General features: G+C 41.3%; 1 protein-coding gene across 3 annotated transcripts in view; it reads right to left on the bottom strand.

Annotated features, from left to right (window-relative positions):
• VIPR1 (vasoactive intestinal peptide receptor 1) overlaps window positions 1-22600 on the bottom strand; it is an 806458-nt gene that overhangs the window by 254970 nt on the left and 528888 nt on the right. For all 3 annotated transcript variants that reach the window (XM_085628778.1, XM_085628776.1, XM_085628779.1), the window contains exon 6: window positions 14406-14538. In XM_085628778.1, coding sequence (XP_085484904.1) covers window positions 14406-14538 — 133 coding nt within the window. The remainder of the gene's footprint in view (window positions 1-14405; window positions 14539-22600) is intronic.

The raw sequence follows: 22600 nt of genomic DNA, 5'->3' as shown, positions 1-22600 counted from the left end.
TACTCTACTAGGATTTGGAGTGTGTGTTTAGGGCAGGAATGCCACAGAACATTTTTTGCACACTCCTAAGCTTGCATGTATTCATGCAGTTTGCCATGAAGCACCACTCAACTTGAAATGAAAAAAATCATAAATTTCCAGTCAGTGCCAAACTAAATGTCTTTTCATAGTGAAACTGAAGATGATATATCAACATGATTGGTGTGGGTGCATGGGGGAATGGATGTCTTTAAACCTTAAGCAGTAAGTCAAATGGGCTAGACTGGAAAAATCATAATAAATGTCAGCACATAGGATTATAAAAAATCTATAAATGTCTATTTGGATATCAGATCCACTCTCGTAAACTGTATGCAAGGAGAATAATACTTTCGCGCTATGCAAGATTGAGTGTACTGGCTGAGTATTTCCTAAAACTTGATGTTAAAGTGTGATAGCACATTTGTGGAGGGAGCTTTGGACTAAGGCAAGCAATATTCACATTATTCTATGTATTAGAATGCCTAGGTATTTATACTCACTAACTTAATGAGCTTGATTCTGCCAAGATACATTCCTCTTACCTTGATGTTCTTTGAAAAAGCATAACATATGCTTTCTGAAGATTTACAGTACTATTAACCTAAGCATAGCCTGCTAGGGCATCAGGGAATCTTTGTAGGCCAAAAGGAGATGAATCACACGTTACAAAATGCATCAATGTAGTATCAGACAATTGAGATATTGATTTTGTGAATTCAATGCTTTCTGAGTTGCAGTAGTATACTGTGTTTTACTCTGAAGATTTTTATTTCTTATTTCCGCAAACTATGAGGAGATGTCCTGCTACCACCATCATGGACATCATTATTTGCATAAAGCAAGTGGGCAATGTCCCCATTATAATTACACACAGTGCAAACATTGTCCAACTCCACCACAGAGAAGTTCACAAACACAAACAAATAAATACACAGGTAGATATGAACCCCTTGGCAGCAGCTTCATCCATGAGTTATGGTCCATGCCATTCACCTATCACTGTGAACATGCTGATAGAGATGTTTTTCTCATGGGGAGGAGTGTGACTCCACTGCCGGTTGTTCACTTGTTTGTCAACATGTAAAATTCCAAGGTGCTTGTAATGTTTTGCCACCTAATTTAGCTTGTTATTTAAAAGTAACAGCAGCTCCTGCAATCATATTTTCAAATGGAAGCTTTCTCGTGCCCATAATCAGGACTGTTGTGTTACGTGGGCAGGAGCTCTGAATATTGTATCAGATTCCCAGTTAGTCACTTGTTGCAACAATGGTCTGTTTATCCCCTCAGCACGGAGTGGTAGATAGCTCATTGTGGCCTTCCATTCTGACTTTGAAGGCAAATTTCAGCAAGCTAAGTAGATTTAAAGCATTATTGTTTCAAAAAGAAGTGGCACTTATATCTGCCCGCGAGAACTTCAAAAATGCCGGTGGCTAGAACTACTGTCCAAATACAGTCATTGTTGAATACAAATCCTTCCCTGAATTTCGGAAAATTGGTTAATCAAATATTCAACACTTCTGATACCAAAGTTGCAGCCCATTTTTTTAAAACATGTAGGCTCAAGCCTTGTCACATCTTTTCAAACTATCTTTGGAGTAATACACGCTTTTATACACTTTTCCTAGCATGTTTAGTGGGTTTTCGGTCCTATTGTTCCTCATATGAGGCATTCTCATTCTATTTTTGCTGTTCTGTATTGGGTGCTCCTTCTGTGGCTACCCCAGCCCTGGCCTCGCTCTAGCACTACTATGAGCACATGCTTCAGCTCTTTGGCACGATTCCGTTACAGGTGTTAGATGTGGATTAGTGTCTAACATTCTGCTGTGCTTACTTCACCTGTGTGCAGCCTGTTTTTCACTGTATCTGCTGCCCCTTTCAATGGGCACTAGACATATGCCTGGCTCTACAGACGCTTGCTGCCTTGGATCTTGAATGGCTGATGAGTCCCTCAGTGGCCCATTATCGGGACTTTTCTTTGCGTTTGCGACCTCTACACAATCCGAGTCTAGAGCAAATGGCCAACTGGAGTTCCTGTGCATAGGCACAGAGATTGCTGGATCAGAGTTTCGTTGAAACCAACACAGATTGCCGGATGATAGTATCTGGATCAGTTGGAGCCGAGGGTCATGTCTGTTCGTTGGAACTTACCAAGAAGGCCGCAGACTTGGGTATCTACGTGGATGCGGACCCCATCATGAAGTCCTTTACCTATATCATAACTGCATACATACTGGATCCCTCTGACACACATTAATTGGATATTTTTATTTTGAAACTGTCATTAATTGGACCGTGAAAATCAATTTATTATAGTACATCTCTTTGAGTTTGCTTGTCTCTCGATGTTTGTCATTCCCAAGAACATGCGAACCTTATCATATAGGTATTCACATCACTGTAACACACAGAGAGAGACCGATTTTGGCTGGGAGAAAATCACTGCTGTATCTGAAATGTAATACATTAATCTATATATGCTAAGGTAGGGAGTCCGCTATTAATCCCAGAGATCTTTGCTGTATAAACAGTTTGCTTCTGTAGAGGGGGAGGCTATTCTGTCTTATAATATGACAGGACTTTTCGTAATATATGGTAGATTGACAATGCTGATGGTATTTCTGTTAGGCAGTTGTTTTCCGATTGTGGCACATATACTGCATATCAGGGCACGATAGTTTAAATAAACATTTCAAACTTCATTTGTGTCTCTTTCATATCTTATTGTGGATGAGTACGACTTTGTGAGCGAAAGGGAGTGTCCCGTCACGGGATCCCTGTGAGGGCTGGGAGTGTTGTGTACTGGGGTGTCGATTCACTTGTTCCTCTGGTTATGAGTAGTAAGGCTAGTGGGAAACTATAGCCAGTCGGAGTCGGCTCATAGTATTGAGGTGGTACGTTGACCTAGTCCCTAAACACTGATATTTTATGTATTCAAGCATTGTTTTGTTCCTGAGAAGAATCCCTGCAACAACCTCACTTAAAATACTTGAGACTCCCTAGACAAATACAGTAAAGTGTCTGGATACAAAACAAAGATTCCATAATAGAAATTTTCCCACTGGGACTAAACATAATATACATCAAATCGATGCAGAAAGAAGTAACATGTAAAGTGGCATCAGATACGATTAGATACCTGAAGTTTAGCATACCCTCTTTGCTCAAGGGCTATACCTTTACCTAACTCAGAGAATATACCTAGATTTTGGCATGTGGCATAAAAGAAGACTTACATTATGGAAAAAACTTTATGTATCTTAGTTGGGCACATTGCAGCCTATAAAGATACATATATTTCCATGGCTGTTATACATGTTTAAAGCCCTTCCTATCCATATAGGGGATGAAAGATTCAGGGACTTACAGGCATCTTTATTGAATTTTGTGTGGCGGGCAGGCACCCAAGAGCGACTCAACGCTACATTCTCTGGGAGTGGCCTAGATGGAAATTAGAAAGGCACTGGTTGATATGGACAGGGCAGTGGTGAGTAGAATTATGTGGGACCTGGTGTGGCTTCCTAAAATTCAGACATCTGATAATGTCTACACAATTTGCCACAATATTTAGACCATGTACCAGGTATGGGACATGATAGCTGCAAAACACAATGTCACATCCTTTCCGTCACCACTGATACCCATTTTTGGTAATCAAGAATTTACACAAGGTGAGGAACACCCTAGCTTTACTATGGAGAGATACTGAAAGCAGGATGATATTCGATGCATTTATATCAGGACAGATCCGATCATTTGAAGACTGTAAAAGAAAATATTATTTGCCTGAGGTGGAGAGACTCCATTACTATCAAATCCAACACAGGGTATTACAAAATGGAGTCAAAGAAGTAGAAGCAGCCAGAAGGACATTAATAGATGGAGAAAAACTTCACACATCCTATCATGGATTAGCGATGTGGATATCTACAATATTTCAATATCTAAGTATGCCCATGGTGGGGGATAAATGGACCTACATGGACACATGGAATCCCTCCAGATTAGCATAGAATAGGTGGAATCTCCTGTGGCGGGATATGTCCAAACACAGTCTGTCCATCCAACTCAGAGAATCAGTACTGACAATAATGACAGTATAATATATAACATCAGATAAGCTTCATAGAATGGTTCTGGGAATGGCCTACACATGATAGAGGGAATATGAGATGGTGGGTACTCAGTTACATGTCTGGTCATCATGCTAAAGTTAGCTAACTATCTTAAGGAGGTGTTAAAAACTATAGGGAAAGTGGTGGGTTACCCGATATCTGTAGAATCAAATTTTTGGATTCTGGGCCTTAGAGCTACCAAGTCGAAGGAGCTGGGAAAGGGCGACTGAATGTTAATTTAGCAACCCTATTGATAGTCCGTCTTACTATCACCAGATTGTGGAAACAACCATGGCCCCTACATGGCAAACATGGATTTAGCATGTGTGGGAGATTATAGCGATGGAAAAGGTAGTGACACACATCAATAAACCACAGAAGCTAATATCAAAACATGGCAACCATTGGTGAACTATACAGGAAAGGCAAACTGTGAATTACCCTCTCCTCTGAGGTTGAGAGTACTCAGATTTGTTTGACTAATGAGGGATGGCATGCTTTAAATGGGGAGCATAAAACTTGGAAATGGGTACCAGTGGGCAACATTACCTTTTAAGAACTGCAAAGCATGATAAGTACAATAGGAAAGGAAAAACACTGTGTGGGATTACAGTTATTAAATACCAATCCACAGTTCATTGTTTGAAAAAAATTAGTTTTGTGATAAGAATATAACAGGTATTTACCAAATGTATAATTAGGGGTAGCTGATTGTCCGGCACCCACGCATTGTTATAGTGTGTTAATTTTGATAAATGCTTAATAAAAAAGTATTTGAAAAAAAGGATCTGTCCATGTAAGAACTAGGGGCCGCTCTACCCTACTGTAAGAAAAGTTAGTGAGTATAGGGTCAAGTAAGTGGCCCACTAGATGGATGACTTCTTTGGCATTATGGGAGAGGCCAAGTACTTTTAGGACATCTAAAAGGAGGATGTAGTTGGGAACAGAGACATCTTCCAAATTAAAGTTAGGTCCTCAAAGGGCTATGAATGTTTGAAAAATCAGAGGAGCAAGATGTGAACTGAGTCCGGGGAGATGATACACTAAAGTCTCTCAGAAGGCCAGGAAATTGGGAGTGATAATTTTGAATGTAAGGTACTCTATCCAGTCATTGACCTTAGCTGAAATAATGAGCAATTGAGGGTGGAGCAGTTAAATGATGGCCATTCCATCTACAAATTCACTAATTCTGTCCTGTTTGATTATGTCATAACCAGAAGGATTTGCAATGGCTATGTCTGAGACAGAGATAAGGTTAGTTCCCTGAATGTGCTTGGAATGCGAGACATACTGCTGGGGAATACATCTTTAGAATATTCGTTTTCCTGTGCAAAACGCTGAATATCTGTTCTTTGTGGTACAAATTCCCCAAAATATTCTTTTCAATGTGTTTTCCTTATATATTTAATAAGTAAATGTTCTTAGTCTGTGAAAATACAGCCGTCCATGACAGTTTTCACTGTGTTCTAAAATTCTTGCTTAATTATTCTGACTGTTTTGCAATTTTACTTATTTTAAAATATGTTTTAATTAATTACCTTTGAATGTAGTCATTTATAAACTACAGGGAGCAACTTTTTTCTATAGACAATAAATATATATTCAAATATGTGTATTTTAAAAATAATTAAATAATGAATTAAATTAATAACAATAGTTTGATGACAATAGACATTAAGGTAATGAGAAGCAAGTACTGACAGTATGTAGTGGAAGAAGTAGTATCAAAGGTCAAATTTCCAAATAGTAACTCGTGAAGAGATTCTCCGTATCCATAAACAATACATCTATTAGTGTTAAATATGAGATCTCTCTGCAAATGACTTGCTGTACCTCTTAAAAAAACGATCCAATGCATTTGTAAGGAAGATAAGCAAAACTTCTATGTCGAGCAAAATGTTACTGTTTTAAAATGAGGGGGTATTAGGTGACAGAGGGAGTAAATACAATAAGGAAATATATATGGCGGGGGATGTTGGTCTTAGGTGGAGATCTCCCTCATTAATTATTCTTAACCCTTTAAAATATATTATCCCATTGATGTCAAAAAATAATACCTCCTTTCACTTTTTTAAACAGCTGGTTATGTATATGTATGTACCGCTAACTGTCCCTTTAATTCAGGCTGCGCCATAGAAGAGGTGTTAAATGTAACTTCTCCTATTCAACAATCATAATGGCCAAGAGTGCCCGCTTTTTTCTTGAGTATAGAATGCTAGCATTCTAGTTGTTTATTAGAGCTCTGTGGTAAAGCTGCGGTACAGAGCTGTCCAATGAACTTTACTGCTACGGCAAGAAATTCATGTTTCACTCAGTATGCCAGACCGCTTATTCTCGCATGCATGAGGACGATATTTGACAATTTTAGAAAATGCAAACTCATTATACCATTCTGGAACGCAAACCATAAATTCCATCACAAAAGTAACCCCACTGATTTGTTCATTGAACACAATGTTCTCCATAGGGAACACTTTCAATTCTACAGCTCATAATTCAGCAGCACACCATTCAGTTGTGCCATACATTTGGCATGAATATCGAATATTAGCACTAAAGTTGTTCATTAGAACTCAGTAGAGAAGACGTTGTAGTAGACACAAGGGGTTTAACTGACGGACTGCAGCTTCAGCTGGCCAGAATGGTTTCTCACATGAATGAGGAGGAGGCTTATGAATTTAAAAAAGGGGTGTCCCCATTTACCTTTTGGGCCACAAACCATCATTTCCATGAGAGGATCATGAAGAATGTGTGCTTTGTTTCAAAGATGCTGAATCGAATCATTATCAGAGTCTCCGCATGGTTCACGAGGGGAAATCATCTCAGAACTGATCACAGTTCAAACAAATCATACTGCAGACACAATTAATGGCTTATATTGAAAAAAAAAGTTTACTATTTTTCACTCATCCTATATGAGTTTTTTTGTCAACACTCAGACTAAATGAGAGCTATAATGCATTCCAAAATGTCAACATGCCTTATCGCCAGAAATTAGAACCGATATGCTTCTTATTACCTTCCATCTAAATAGTACCATGAAAAACGCACCAATTAGCAAATAATGTTGCTAATGTCACCCACAATTGTCATGGTGTGATTTAAAGAAGCAGTCTGACCCAAGGAGGTGGGTACTGCGCGATAGTTATTGAATGGACTGGAGTAGGCCCTTCGGTTTAGCCTTGGGCCCTCTGACTCCACTCCCAGGGAGTGCCCCTGCCCCCCCCGCCCCCCTTGGATAACAGTTATTCAGAGTATCAACAACTGCAGAGTAGTCCAAACATTCACAGTACAGAGGCATGGTACCTCTTGATAAATTACAGTCATGCCTAGGCCATGTTGATTAGCACATTGAATCTCTTTCTTGTCTCACTCAGTCATTTAGTCACTCAACTGAGGAAGATCACAGACAAATCCCTTTGCACTCCAAAACATTTTGTCTTCTTATGGTGAGGTGAAGATGAAAGGAGAATAAGTGGCTGTCTTTCTACTGAAACATGTGTTAAAGCATTCTGGGCTTTTTTAGGCTGTGGTGGGAAATGCAAGGGTCACTAGGACTAATAACATGCCTGGGCCACCCAGCAAATCATTTCTCTAGGTGAAGATTAAACTGTGCTACTCCCAGATCAATAGTGCCTTGCAGGCACGGATGTGTGTAATGCAGCTTCTCTCCTTCCTCCCATTGTGTCACTGACCTGTCCTTCACTTGCCCCAGTGCATATCTGCTGGAAGTATGGCTGCAGCACCCTCAGATATCCTTCATGGTATTTTGATTCAGAATTTAACAATAAAGAGGCTTTGGAGAAGCATTTACAGTGTGCTCAAGTACAAACTGTCACATGACAATGGGCCTCATTTATATTTTGGTGGCCAGCCCATTGTTCCACCATGTGGATGGAGTAAATTACTCTGTTGCCATGGAGGAGGCCTGCACGCCAAATTTGTTAATGACCACTTAGCAGTCAGTCATTTATAATGCATTGACAGGAACCACCGTCAGGGCAGTTCCTGTCAAAGCATTTCACTATTTGCAGACTTTCTGCACCAGTTTCCATTTTTTATTTTCAAAAAGAAAATTCCGAAATAAAAATGAAAAGTAATGCTCCCCTCACCACGGGAGTCTTCTCCCATGGCGGGTGGACCATTGTTTGCATGTTACTGTCCATCACTGCCAGGATTTGCCTGGCAGTGATGGACAATAAATAAAGGGCGATATGTCTGCTCATCTTGATTGGGTGGTCTGACATACAGTCATTTCTCTGATGGCCCTTACTCTTTTTTGGACCGTCGAAGAAGTCTGGCCACGTCAGAGATGGAGTGGTCTTCACCTGGCCAACTTAAGGTCCAACCGCAATTACATTTGGCGAGTGTACCTGTACATTGGTGAGGAGGGAACTGTCGCCATTGTGACAGGGTACCCTCTTTGCCAATTTATAAATCAGGCCCAAAGTGCTGCTAATTATTTGAACATGAGACCTGTGTTTACAGTTCCTTTCTCTAATGGTATTGTTTTTGGGTATTTTATCATTTTGATTAGTGACACTTTTGCTGAAATAAAGTATTTCAGTGGTTTTCTAACACAAATGCAAATAAAGACAGATGCAAAGTAAAGAACAAATATCTCAAACGGTATATCAGCGGCTTGGAACGTGTCATGGCAAGGGTGCTACAGCCCTAATGGAAGCAAGGAAACTGGGCGTGGTTTGCCGCTTTGATAATGTAAAAACTATTATATCTGGAGAGCAGAGAGGCCCACTTCACGTACTCCACTACTGGGGAGTACACATCAAGTATGGAAAGTACCACAGAGGAACTTAAGTCAGGTGATGTTGATGACCAGCACCCTCACCCTGAAAATTGATCCAGCACCATTGAAGCTAAGGTTACAGATCTAACAAAGAAGAGGACCATTTCAGTCATTTGCAAAGGGTACTAGGGCCTCACGAGGAAGGTGCAGATGAAATCAGAAAATGTATACCACTTGTGTCCCCTTCAATACCCGAAGGAACTAATGCACCACCTTACACACTGAGAGCAGTGGCTGAGCCAACAGCATTAAATGCATGTCCCTAGGCACCATGTCCTACTCCTTGGGGGCGTCGGCGGTCACAGGTAACAGTCTGTGACTGCATTGCTTTGCTTGTGGGCACAATCACGGTGCATTTAACACTTGTGGATGTGCTAAAGCCCCCTGATGATCTGAACTTTTAGACACCTCCTTAAATGGTGTAAAAATGAAGGTCTGCATTAAAATGCAAGCATTGTGGTACATATTATCAAGAGCCATGGTCCCCAAAATGAGGAAGAACACGCAAAGGGTTCCAAAGCAGACAAATTAGGATACTTCTCAAAAGAATGTGTCAATGCACCAATAGAGGTGGCACTGTATAAGTGTTCCATAGTCCCTCCTCTGTTTTAAAATAGCTTCCATATGTCTCTAAGAAGTCTAATTTGGGTAATGCACTGGGCACATGTTAAATAATCAGCCTATTTAGACTTGTAATGCAAATATTAGAAGAGCTACCAGAATGCAGAATGTTTCAAACATATATAATGCTTCCGGGGAGAGCACCCACCATCAGAAAGCCATGCCTTCCTTTCACCATCTCCTGAACTGGCCTCCCTTTGCCTATCGGTGTATATTAAATATATACAAGCGAATAGTCTTTATGAAAATAGTCTCCAACTTCTGTAAGATGTGATGCTAAACTGGCTTGTATTTCTAAATAGCAATAGAAAGGGCTTTATTTAGAAGTTTTATATGCAGAAAGCGTCACCAGAAATCTCAAGAGTTTGCAACAAATTCAAATGTATTTGGCAAGCAACATGCATTGCAGAGGGCAAGAAGAAAAGGTCAACAAAAAAGCACATACGGCTAATCATTGCTACTTCCTGTTACCGCCATGTACCGAAAGCAGCTCATTCATAAGGTTTTAGACTTAAGTAAAAGCACTCTTGACAGAACAATGTCTTAAAAACTGATGCACGCCTAGTTGGGTCTGCACCTGTCCACAGTGTTCATGAAACAGCCAGTGTTTACTTTGTTAACATGTAAGCGCCAGGGTCTCTTCTCAGGAGGCCATTACAGCCTGCACCACTCATTGCCCCTGCCAGCTCTGCCAATGACAGTACCAACACAACTACTAACCAGTAATAGTCTGAAATGACACACTGATACAAGTGTGATATTTCAGACTATTACAGGCCACCAAAAGCTATGAGAATGGGGTGGGTGTGAGGTAGTATTAGTTGTAATGTATGTTGAACTATTAAACTCTCTGTTGTTGTGCTTAACTCAAAATTACACAAACAGAGGCACTATGTTGTGGCCTGTCATAAACGCCAGTGTTGAAAATGAAGTCTTGGTGCCAAGTACCGGAAAACACCAGCTCAAATTAAGCGTTTTGAAACAGCCCATGAAAAAACAGTAGAACGCTTTAACAGTTCAATCTATAAACTAACACTGGTGGCTTATATCCAACATCAAAAGACAGCAACAGTAACGACTAAATCACTGGATGTAAATGGCCAGTATTACAAGAACAGCAAGGAAGTTTAAATAACTACTTGCCACAAAGTAGAATATTATATATAAATATGTTCGGTAATTATACGTCATGAACTGGAAGGACACAAATTCCAATTTTGCTCAGTTTCTTGGTATTTATAAGTTTTTACTTTTCTCTTTTAAATAGGTAATTTACATTCGTGAAAATGCATCAAATGAGAGCTGAAGAATGTGTGTGCACTGAAATATGTAGAGAAAACATATGCAGGCAGGCAAAAGACTTAACTGTGGTAAGATAAGCAGGAAATTCTGACAGTTTCCAAACACATCTGCTCTGGAGTTACAGACACTTCTTTCAACTAAACCAATATTGATTTTATACAGAACACTAGAATTTATAATATAAGAGACCAAGGGGCATATGTATTAACATCTCCATTTGCGATTCTCAAATAGCGATTTTTTGAGAATCGCTATTTGAGAATTGCAAAACGGGATGCATTTAAAAAAATCGCACAAATGTTGCGATTTCTTAAAATTCCTTAATTGTGATTAGCAAATTGCGAAATCGCAATTAAGAATACCTTCCCATTCATTCCTATGGGCCAGGAGGCCCATAGCAATGAATGGGAAGTCCTTCTCAATTTGCGAATCGCTATTTGCTAATTGCAAATTGAGAATATTTTCAAAGGTGCAAGGGTGTCATGATGACACTCTGATGCACCCCTGAAATCAGCATGTGTGCACATATGCGCACATACATGCCCTAAGGGCATGTATGTGCACCACATGGCACTTTGAAATAAGCAAAAAAGTGCATATTTCAAAGAAATCGCAATTTATCACCAACTTGAAGTTGGTGGTAATTTGCGATTTCTTAAGGAGAAATCACACAACTTGGGTGCGTGTTACATTGCATTTAAGAAATCGCAATTTGCGATTTCTTAAATGCTTACACAAACTTAAGAAATCGCAAATTTAGCGATTCCTTAAGATTGCGAGGCTGAAATGCCTCATACATCTCCTTTTGCGATTTTGTATTCGCAAACGCAGTTTTTTTTGCGATTCGCAGCGTTTGCGAATACAAAATCGTTTGATACCCCAAATCAAACCAAGCATTTTATGCATGTGTAATTTAGGAAACAACAGGCACGTTTGAAAAATGTGACGTGTGTGCATTAATTGTTTTGTGGTCACGTTTTTTATAGGTTTGACAAAAGTGTGTTTGGATGCTTCACAAGGGGTGTGAGCTGCAGATCTGTGAACACCATGCTCACACAATATGTGCCTTTTACACCTCCCATTCCCCTTTGCAAGTTCAAATCTTAAATAGGGTTTCCTCAGGAAAAGTCGGAATGGGGAAAAGGGCCAACTAGGGCAGTGTAGGCTCCTGTGCATCAATCCACACAAAAGACATGAGTGCGATGCACTGGATCTAGCCTCGTTTAGGTAATGGGGTACACCCCTCTCTCCCATGTCTGTTCAGACCCACATGGGTGGAATGTGCATTACTGACATCGGCAGGAATAGAATGCAGAGTAAACCAGCGGGCATGCTCCAACAGCTTCAATATTCATGAGGGATAGACAGCTCGAAAGAAGCTGTTTGCAACTTTAGTTGCAGGTCTGGCCAGGCTCTCAGCACAGAGGTACCCGAGAGGTTTCTTTCACCTGCTGAGACACAGCATGGAGCATGAACTCATCATTGCGAGACTCAAGATGCTGTTATAAATGTGCATACACAGCTTTAATGGTAGGAACTTTAGAGCAAAAGTAGTAACCAGGGCGCCAACTTGCATGCCAGATTGTTAATAGAGTTTCAACTGTAACACAAGAAGTTATCTTTCCCCTTTTATACTCAGCTCCAGTTCACCTCTATGCTGTCATAAAATCTCTTATGGAACAGGTGTTACGAAAATGGGTTCAGTTTTTCATGTTCTCATCCCTGTTATTTGGACCTCTGGTGTGTGTTATACTTTCCCTCACCATATTGAGCCTTGCACACACTAAGCTATGCTTACATTGGATAAATATAAGCCCAGCTGATGTGCACATCTGGGTAAGGAACTCTGGGTGGGTTGAAGGGGACCTGTATGGAAAGTGTGTGCGCACAGTACACACGACTTGCGTGGATTATTGTAATCAAAGAGTGTATCTGTAGTGTTTTTTATTTCAAGGGGATCCATTATGGAGACCAACTCTGTTCATGGTTTCAGACTTGTTCTGTTTAAAGTTCAGGCACTCACTGGGAGAAATTTCAAGTTATACGTTTGAAATGTAGACATCTTTAACACAAAAAAATTACTCACATCTTCGGCCGCAGGTGCGTGAACGAACACAAAATGGAAAATGGGTATAGCCTGCCAGGCAGACATGTATATGTTTGAACAATCCTGAGGTCCTGTGAATAGTAGAAAGACAGACACCCCAGTGAAGTCCAGGGACAGTCCCTACCCCCTTCCTTCTTTCTTTCTTCCCCAGAGGTGTTACTCTAGACCGTTTCATGTGATAGCTGAGTGGGAACACCTCTCTCTTGTGTTTGTTTCAGATTTCCCCGAATGGAAACACCTAACTCCACTCCCTCTTCCTTCTGAACCCTGAGTGACAAAAGCCTGACCAATCTGGGGCTATTAAACAAATGTCAAGAACTGTGTGAAACTGCGCCAGAGAGGGATTTCTATCATCTATGTTGTTGTCTGCTAGACTAGGGTAAATACTAGGTAAAACCCAGGTGAGTGTGCAGATATTCTTATTGGCAAGTGTGACAACCCCCTAGCATGGTGGGTGGCAGATATACCTGAGATTCAGAACAAGATTCTCTGGGTTCTGGCTTCCCTAACAGGTGGGGACACACTTGATATGACCTTTGTAGGAAGAGCTGTTGAACGTGTGAGGTGGAGGACAAGTCTGTGAAGTAGTCAGCCCACCTGCTTTTGTGACTAAGGAGCAGTGCAAGGGCCTTGTGCACTAACCCTGAGAGAAGCTGAATTTGCTTTGATGGAAGAGGCAGAGCTTGCTGAGGAAAGAGAGTGTCTGAAGTGTGCCCCGCTGGAGAGTGCTGACCAGCAAAGAAGAGCCCAGCTGTACAGGAAGGACAAAGAAGAAGCTTTGGAATCTGGAGGCCCTTGAAAATAGCCCTATTGCAGCAGCATGCCACCAGGAGCACAGTGAATTGGCCCAATGAAGTAGAAGATATTTGAAAAATAAGAAGCTGCTCATGGAAGTGTTTTCATCTTTCTACTGTGTGCCGTAGAGTAGCTAAGAAATCCCAGGAAGGAGTAATACTATACCTCTGGCAAGCCTGCTACAAGTTTGGCCCCCCTCCCCCCTCCTCCTCTGTCATTTTACTATGGGGAGAGGATGTGGTCCGTCGGCTAGATTGCCGACTCTGGTGCTGGAAACCAGGGTTCGAGCCTCGGGGTCGCGTCCACATCCTGTGATTCTGGGCAAATCACTTAATCTTGCCGTGCCTGAATGTGTCCTTGTGTAACGTAACCGGAGCTCATGTAAAGTGCTCCAGTGCCTTCAAGTCGAGTTCACGCTATATAAGTATGCATTAAAAAAAAACGTACAAGTAGCACAATCGTAGCTTTTTGGGAAATTACTTCCCTATATTAATGGTAGTGTAACACAAATGTTCATTCCCCACCTTGGGAGCCCCTGGGCCAGTGCTCAGCATACATGTGTGGAGGAGTGAGCTCCCAAGCACTGCCATCCATTAAAAATGTAAAAAAGAAGGCAGGAACTATAATTTAATGTACTTACCGAGCCGACCATGCAGTGATCGGATTCTCCATTTTCAAAAAGAATAACATCTTTTATGAACACTGATATGGCTCTCAATATGAAGGACATGAAGAGGTGCATGTGGATATAATTCCGAGTGCAGTGCAGCTTTCTGTGGGAAGGAAAATACGTTTGGAAACATTATTATTTTTTAAAGTTGTAAGTCCATTTTTATAGAAACATTCTTAACACATTTGTTTAAAAAATGTCATTTTACTATAATCGTAGACTAGGCAAGAATGATGTTAATTGATCCTGAGAATTGCAGCATTTTCTCCTGTCCCACTTACTAGCTTTCATCAGTCTTACATATTTTATTGTTAATTAGTATGAGTTTAACACATAACTCAACTAAATATTCTGATTTTCTCAGATTAGCTTTCCTGATTAGGAATCAATACTTTCATACATTTTATAACTGAATTCATGTGGACTGAGTTTTTCGTTTATAAATCAACTTTTTCCTAATTCAGTGTTATCTTCTTTGCGAGCCATTTAAGGCTTACTACATTAGACCATTTTTTGAAGGTACCGGCTGCAACTTTTGCAACCCCTAATGTATTGTGCTATGACAAATTATGTTATGTAAGATGTGATAAGTGTTGTTATCAATGCTATGATTTCACATAGTATGAGTTATGTAAGATGCAAGGGTATAACTAGTGCATGGAGAAGGGGCAAATTTTAGTTAATGAATGTAGTGTATGAGTGAGGCAGCAAGACTGTGTGCAGAGGTGTACGACATAGCAATTTGAAGAAGGTGTGCAAATTATAAATTTAAGATATGATTATAACTTTTCAATTTTTATTGTGTGTGTACTTTAAGTTGGGTTTGCATAGAAAGAATGAATAAAGTATTTCTAACTACATATTATCCTTAACCTTTTTTATTTTCATTGTTTGTTAATAGTTTTTATTTTTAATAAAAAATGTGTTTCAAATCGTAGTGTGGCATTTCATTCATTGGAGTGTTGTAAAGTGGAGTGTCAAATAGAACAGTAAAGGAGATTGTTGTAGAGTCTATTGTTGTAGAGTGAAATATTGTAGAGTGGAATAGAGTGGAGTTAAGAAGAGTGGAATGATGTAGCATACAGTGGAGTGAAGTGTTATACAGTTGAGTGGTGTGTGGTACAGAGGAGTAGAGTATTGTGCGGTGGACCAGTGTGTTGTACAGTGCAGTGGTGTGTCGAACAGTAGAGTTGAGTGTTGTGCAGTGGAGTGTCCTCGACTGGAGCATCATGAAACACATTGTGGTGGAGTGGAGTGTCATCGAGTGGCATAGAGTGTAGTAGAGTGTTGTAGAGTGTAGTGGCATTGAGTGGAGTGGAGTGTCATACAGTTCAGTGTTGTTTTCGAGCAGTGTCGTACAGTAGAGTGTCAAAAATTCTCGTCTAGTGTAATGTCATTCAATGGGATGTCATTATTTGTGAGAACTCAGTGCATGGTAGAGTGGTAAGCTATAGTTAGTGTTCTTTGGTTGGGGAGTTGAAAAGACCATGCATGCGTGCAACGAGGTGCGTTACTTATAATAATTTGAAGGTGGTGGATAAAATGTAAATGAAAGCTAAACCTGTAACTTTAGAATTTTGAAAGTTTATCTTGTTTAAGTTTGGTTTGTATAGGGGAACAATTGTTTTCTTAACTTTAATTAAGCTTTAACCTTTGGTTTTTTCATGAAATTTCAATATTTTTACTTGTTTTAAATAAAAATGTGTCTTTCATCATAGAGTTCAGTGTCCTCGAGTGGAGTGTTGTTATGTGGAGTGTCTACAGTACAGTGGAGGAGAGTGTTGTGAAGTCCATTGTATAGAGTGGAGTATTGTAGAGGGGAATAGAGCGGAGGTGAGTAGAGTGGAGTGGTGTATAGTACAGTGTAGTAAAGTGTTATATAGTGTAATGGCATCATATAGTGGAGTTAAGTATCGTAGACTGGATTGACAAGTTGTAAAGTGGACTAGCATGTCGTACAGTAGAGAACTATGTGACGGACTGCCACAGAGTGGTGCAGAGTGCTTTAGAGTGGAGCTGAGTGAAGTTGAGTGGAGTTGAGTGGAGTATTGCCGTGTGGAGTGTCATTTTGTACAGTGGAGGAGAGTTTCGTAGAGTGGAGTACCGTGTCATATAGTGGAGTGGCATATCGTAAAGAGGAGTGGAGTGTTGTACAGTGTAGCACAATGCCCTAGAAGGGATGGCCATAGAGTGGAGTAGAGTGTCAAAGAGTGGCATAGAGTGTAGTACAGTGTTGTAGTATAGAGTAGAGTTGTATACAGTGGAGAAGAGTGTTGGACAGTGGAATGGTGTAAATTGGGGTATGGTCCAGTGGTGTAGAAGTGGGAAAAGGTGTAGTAGAGCGGAGTATATTGGAGTACATTGGAATGGGGTAGTTTAGAATGAAGTGTCATGGAGTGGAGTGGTGTGTCGTAGACTATAGTGGCGTGGAGTCAGTACAGTGGAGTGGTGTAGCATATAGCAGAGGAAAGGGTAATAAATTGGAGTACCTTGTAATACAGTAGAGTATAGTGATGTGCTGTACAGTATTGGAAAGTGTTGTAGGCTACAGTAAAGTAGAATGACATACAGTCTGGCTGAGTTTTGCAGAGTAAAGTGGTTACAGCACAGTAAAGTGTTGCAGTGTGGCTTGGCATACAGTGTTACAGAGTATAGTGTCATAGAGTGGCGCAGAGTGGAGTGGCATACAGTGGAGTAGTGGAGTAGAGAGGAGTACTGTGTCATGGAGAAGAGTAGAGTAAAGTGAGGTGCAGTGGCACACAAAGAGCTTCGTCCAGTGCTGTATAGATAATTAGGGTAACATAGAGCGGCATAGAGTGGAATAGAGTGTTGTACAGAGGCATATAGTATAGTACAATGTTGTACAGTGGAGTGGAGGGGTATAGGCAGGAGTAAAGTGTCATAGAGTGGCATGCTGTGTAGTAGAGCTTTGTAGAGTGGAGTTCATAGAGTACAATAGTATGTGAAACAGTGGAGCTGTGTAGAGTGGGTTGTTGTACAGTAGCATAGAATGAGGAAAAGTCTCCTACAATGGAGTAGAATAGAGTGTAATGACATAAGATAGTGTAGAGTAAAGTATAATAGAGGGTATTTGTGTGTAGTAGAGTAGAGTGGTATTAAGTGTAGTGGTGTAGCATAGGTAGTTATCTGTCATAAATTGGAGAGAGGCCTTCTACAGCAGAGTGGAGTGCTGTGTCGTAGAGTATAGAAAGGTGTTGTGTAATGGAATAGAGTTTTGTACAATGGACTGTACAAGAATAAATGGAGTAGAGAGTTGGCCAGTACAGTGTACAGGGATAGAGTAGAGTATAGTGTCGCAATTTTCCATAAAGTGAAGTTATATACAGTGGAGGAGAGTGTAGTTCAGTGGAGTGGAGTACACTGTAGTGGCATAGAGTGAATTACCGAAAGTGGATTAGCAGACTCGGGAATAGCATACATGGGAAAATGAAGTGGCATAGAGTGGAATGGTGTAGTGTAGAGTGGTATACAATGGAATGCTGTAAAGTGGAGTAGGGTATAGTGGATTAGCGTAGAGCGCATTACATTGAAGTGGTGTAGTCTAGAGTCAGGCGTCTCGTACAGTTGAGTGGAGTACTTCTTTTTTTTACAGTGTTGGAAACTGTCGTAGAGTGGAGTAAAGTGTTGTACAAAAGTGTGCACAGGCATAGAGTTGAGTACAAATTTGGACAGCGGAGTGTACGGGGATAGAGTGAAGAAGAGTCTAGCAAAGTTGCATAGAGTACAGTAGAGATTTGAAAAGTGGAGTTATATGGAGAGGAGGAGAGTACACTGGAGTGATCTTGAGCAGAGTAGGGTATAGTGGAGTCGCATTCAGTGGAATAGAGTAGAGTGGAGTGACATAGAGTGGACTAGTATATAGTGGAGTGGAGTAGCGTAAACGGAAGTGGTGTACAGTGGAGTGACAAAGAGTTTAATAACATATAGCGCAGTAGTGTACAGTGGAGACTGGAGTGGTGTACAGTGGCGTGGGGTAGAGTGTGACGGCATACAGTGGAGGGACGTACAATGCAGTGATGTCCAATGCAATAGCATAGAATGGAATGGCGTACAGTGAAGTTGGGTAGAGTGGAATACCATACAGTAAAGTGGTAAAGATTGAAGTTTCATAGAGTGTAATAGCATAGAATAGAGTGGCGTACAATGGAATAGATCAGAGTGGAGTACAGTGGAGTGGCGCTTAGTAGAATAGTATAAAGTAGAATAGCATAGAGTGGAATAGCTTGCATTGGAGTGGTGGACAGTAGAGTGGCAAAGACTGGAGTGGCATACAGTGGAGTGGGGTAGAGTGGAATAGCATGCAGTGGAGTGGTGTAGAGTGTAGTGGCATCCAACGGACTAGCGTAGAATGGATTAGTGTTAAGTGGAGTGGCGTACACTGGAGTGGAATAGAGTTGAGTAGCATATAGTGGAGTGGCATAAGTAGAGTTGAATAGCGTATAGTGGAGTAGCATAGAGTGGAGTGGTGTACAGTGAAGTGGAATAGACTGGAGGGGTGTACACTGCATTGGGGTAGAGTGTAATAGCATACAATAGAGTGGCTTATAGTGGAGTGTGTACAATGGAACAGTGTAAAATGGAGTGACGTAGAGTGGAGTGGCATACAGTGGTGTGGCTTAGAGTAGAATAGTGTACATTTTAGTGGCATACAGTGAAATAGCATAGATTGGAGTGTTGTACAGTGGAGTGGCATACAGTGGAATAGAATAGAGTGGGGTGTCCGACAGTGGAATGGCATAGAGTGGAATAGCATATAGTAGAGTAGCGTGTAGTGGAGTGGCATACAATGGAGGAGCATACAGTGGAATAGTATAAGTGGAGTGACGTACGGTGGAATGGCATATATTGCAATAGCATACAGTGGAGAAGTGTAGTGGACCCTACTGTGTACTATTGTGAAGTGACACAATGTCTGTTCCCAGCAGGTGAGAGTTTTGAAAATGCTTCCGCCAACTGGGAGCAGACTTGAGATCTGTTTTCCTGCCCACACTGATGCAGGCAGGGAAACAGATCAACTTATTGCTCACGCCAGAAGAGAGCAGCATAAATAGTCAGTGCAGTCAGGGAAACAGAAGACAAGTGTTCTCCCAGCCGGCTGGAGCATTTTAAAAGTTTTTATCCCTGGGAGCAGACTTTGTGTTTGTTCCCATCTGGTAGAAGTTTTGAAAATACTCCTACCAGGCTGTAGCAAACACAAGATTCCATGCCTACGCCAGCCTCAGGGGATTAGGTCCCAAGGGCCAATAATGAAACCGCAGCCCCCCCTCCCATTACATTTTAGTAGTGGACCTGGAGGATGGGGTCCCCAAGGCTTTTTTAAGGCTCAGGGAGGGGTGTTGTGTCTCCCCATTTTAAATACAAAAAGCCCTGTGGGGTGGGGTCCTTGGGGTGAATATGGCTTGAGGAGGGGGCCGTTCACCTCCTCTCCCAATATTAGTTTAATTGGGCCCCAGGGGATGGGCTCCCTTTTTAAGCAAAAGAAGGCTCCAGGGACGGGGTCCTCGGGCCTATGAAGGCATGGGTTGGTTCGCCACATGGCCCCCTCACCTTTTTCATTGGTTTAGCCAGGTCTGAAAAGTATTTAAAAAGGGGAAGGGGGCTGCACGGCTACGCTACTATTATGCATTAGGAGCACATTCATTTTGTAAACATGCACACCCATTGGCTGGACACAAGCTGTACAAAATTAGGTAGAGAAGTACTACAGTAGTTACCCGCCACTGTATAAACTATTAAACAAACTATCACACTCATTGGAAGATGTCTTCAATGATGTCATTTGAGATGTCATCAGTGATGTCATAAATGATGTAATTGAACATGTCATGAGTGATGTAATATGTAAGGTCATAAGCAGTGCATGGCGGGGGCGTAAGTTAAAGTTAGCTCTTTTAACTATAACTGGTGAATTTCTGTGTTTTATTCTAGTTTGAAATGTTAATGATATCACTGACATTCAACAAACTATACCATTACTTTAATGTTTTGTTTTCTAAGTAAATAAACATATATAAACATAATTTCTATCTCTGGTAACCCTAACTATAACTACTACCACTCTGTATTAATAGTTAAGGCTACCAGTGATAGGAATGTCTCAGATTTTTTCCCCTTAATAACTTCGCACAGTGGATGTCAGGAGGGATGGGGCAGGTGCATGCACAAGGAGAATGGAGGGAATAGGGCAGGGGCAGCAAGCTGTCCATGAAGGCAGAAGGGTATCAAAAGGCCAGAAAACTGACCATTAAGGGAAGGAGGTAGGGGGCAGGTGCATGCTGGCTTTGAACAGCGGCCCGGCAGGACCACAGAGGGAGACCCACATGTACAGAGGCAGCAAGCTGAGTACAGAGTGCAAAAAGGAGGCAGCAGGGCCACTAAGCTGATCAATCACTAAGCTGATCATTCAGGACAGGCCAGTATGGGTAGTGACAGCGCAATAGACCATAGAAGGCGGTTGGAAGGGGCAGGGGTACTCACACAGAGAATAAAGGGCAGGGACAGCAAGCTGGCCATGGAGGAGAGGCCGGCATGAACAGCGGCAGGAAGTTGACTACATACAGCAGGCAGGCAGTAGCACGCAGATAAAGACAAGCATTGGCATAGCCAATTGGTCTCGCCCTAAAGACCTTATATATTTTTAGCTAGAGCTATTGGCTTTGCTAATGTCTTTAAGCTATGTTGTTGAGCAATGTGGCTGCTAGAAATAAGTTTATTTTGAGCAGCAATAAGATCAATTACTTTCTGCAAAAAACATTTTTCCATAAACATGACAACATCATGCTGAAAAGACGACGCCGTGATAACTTTTCCCTCAGAAACCTATCATGTTGTGCAAATCACAGAGTCAAAAATGGGCTTTTGAAATCTATAGTATCTGTACTTTGTGAAAGAGTTCATATTTTACAATAGACCTATCATGACTCTTTGACGAATGATGCAGGTCTAAAATTCAAGGATAAATATCACGAGACCAAAAGAAAACAGAACAAGAAGTTACATTATTTCATTTACATCGAGAGAGGAAATATAGCAAACAAATGTTTAACTTCAATAATATTACAACCAATATCAACAGAATTGTGGAAAAGGCACAACAGCGTACACTAACCAACATCGTGTACAAAGAGGTATGTATTTATCTCAGATTCATAGTTTCTGACTTATATCCGCAAAGCTTTTTTGTTTTCAAATAAGTATTATCACAGCTCAGTGGGATTTTCCTTACACTGGTTTGTCCACAGCTCAAATGTACAGTAAAGTACCATATCCATTGAGTGAGACACGCTGGAAATCTATTAGAAACGTGCAGTAAGATAAGCAAAGTAAATGCCCAGGCATTTACACTGTAATACTGAACTGACACTGGCGTGGCTGAACCACAAAATTAATGATCAACAGCTACTGTGCTGGAACAGAAAAGTGCTTCTAGAAAAACACAGACTGCAAAGTTAGAGAAATAAGCCAAACACCAAAAGCCGACCCTTCTCCCGCACTCCAGACCACACACCAACATTCTATTACATCTTTCACTTTCTCTATTCCAGACTCTAGCTCCGACATTCATGGAATGGGGCATATAGACAACTACCTGCTGCTCCTGCACTGGGGAGGGAGGGTACTAGGCTGCACTCTGGCCCACACCGTGCGTTTTCTAAAAATAATAAAAACGAATATACTGGATGCAAGAGACGCAGGCCCGTGCTTGATGTTGAAGGGTGAATACTAAAAACAATGCAGTTTGCTTGTGACCTTCCACTGAGGGCCTTGGGATCAGTGGCGTAACGAAAGTTGAGGGGCCCAGATGCAAGGTACATGGAGGGGCCCCTGCTCCGGATTTATTTCAGAGCTCTCAGGCCTGAGTACTCTGCTGAGGGGGTCCCCAGCAGCTTGCCCCCCGCACCACGGGTGCTGAGGGGGTCTGTGATACGCCACTGCTTGGGATATGGGGGAAGGCGCAGAGCTTTTAAGTCACATATTCATGGCACCTCATAAGGTGTGAGCATAGGTAAGGGTATAGGGCCAGACAATGTACAGAAAGCACTGCCCAGGTGTTTGAAATAATATTATCTTCTGGCACTACAAAGATGGCTTTTGAGGTGCTCAAAGGGAACAGATAAGCTACAGAGAGAAGTGCACAGGTCCTT

Source organism: Triturus cristatus, chromosome 10 (genome assembly GCF_964204655.1).
Source record: "Triturus cristatus chromosome 10, aTriCri1.1, whole genome shotgun sequence".
In the NCBI taxonomy this organism is placed as follows: Eukaryota; Metazoa; Chordata; class Amphibia; order Caudata; family Salamandridae; genus Triturus; species Triturus cristatus.
The sequence above is the reverse complement of the archived record's forward strand: the minus strand, read 5'-3'. Positions and strand labels throughout refer to the sequence as shown.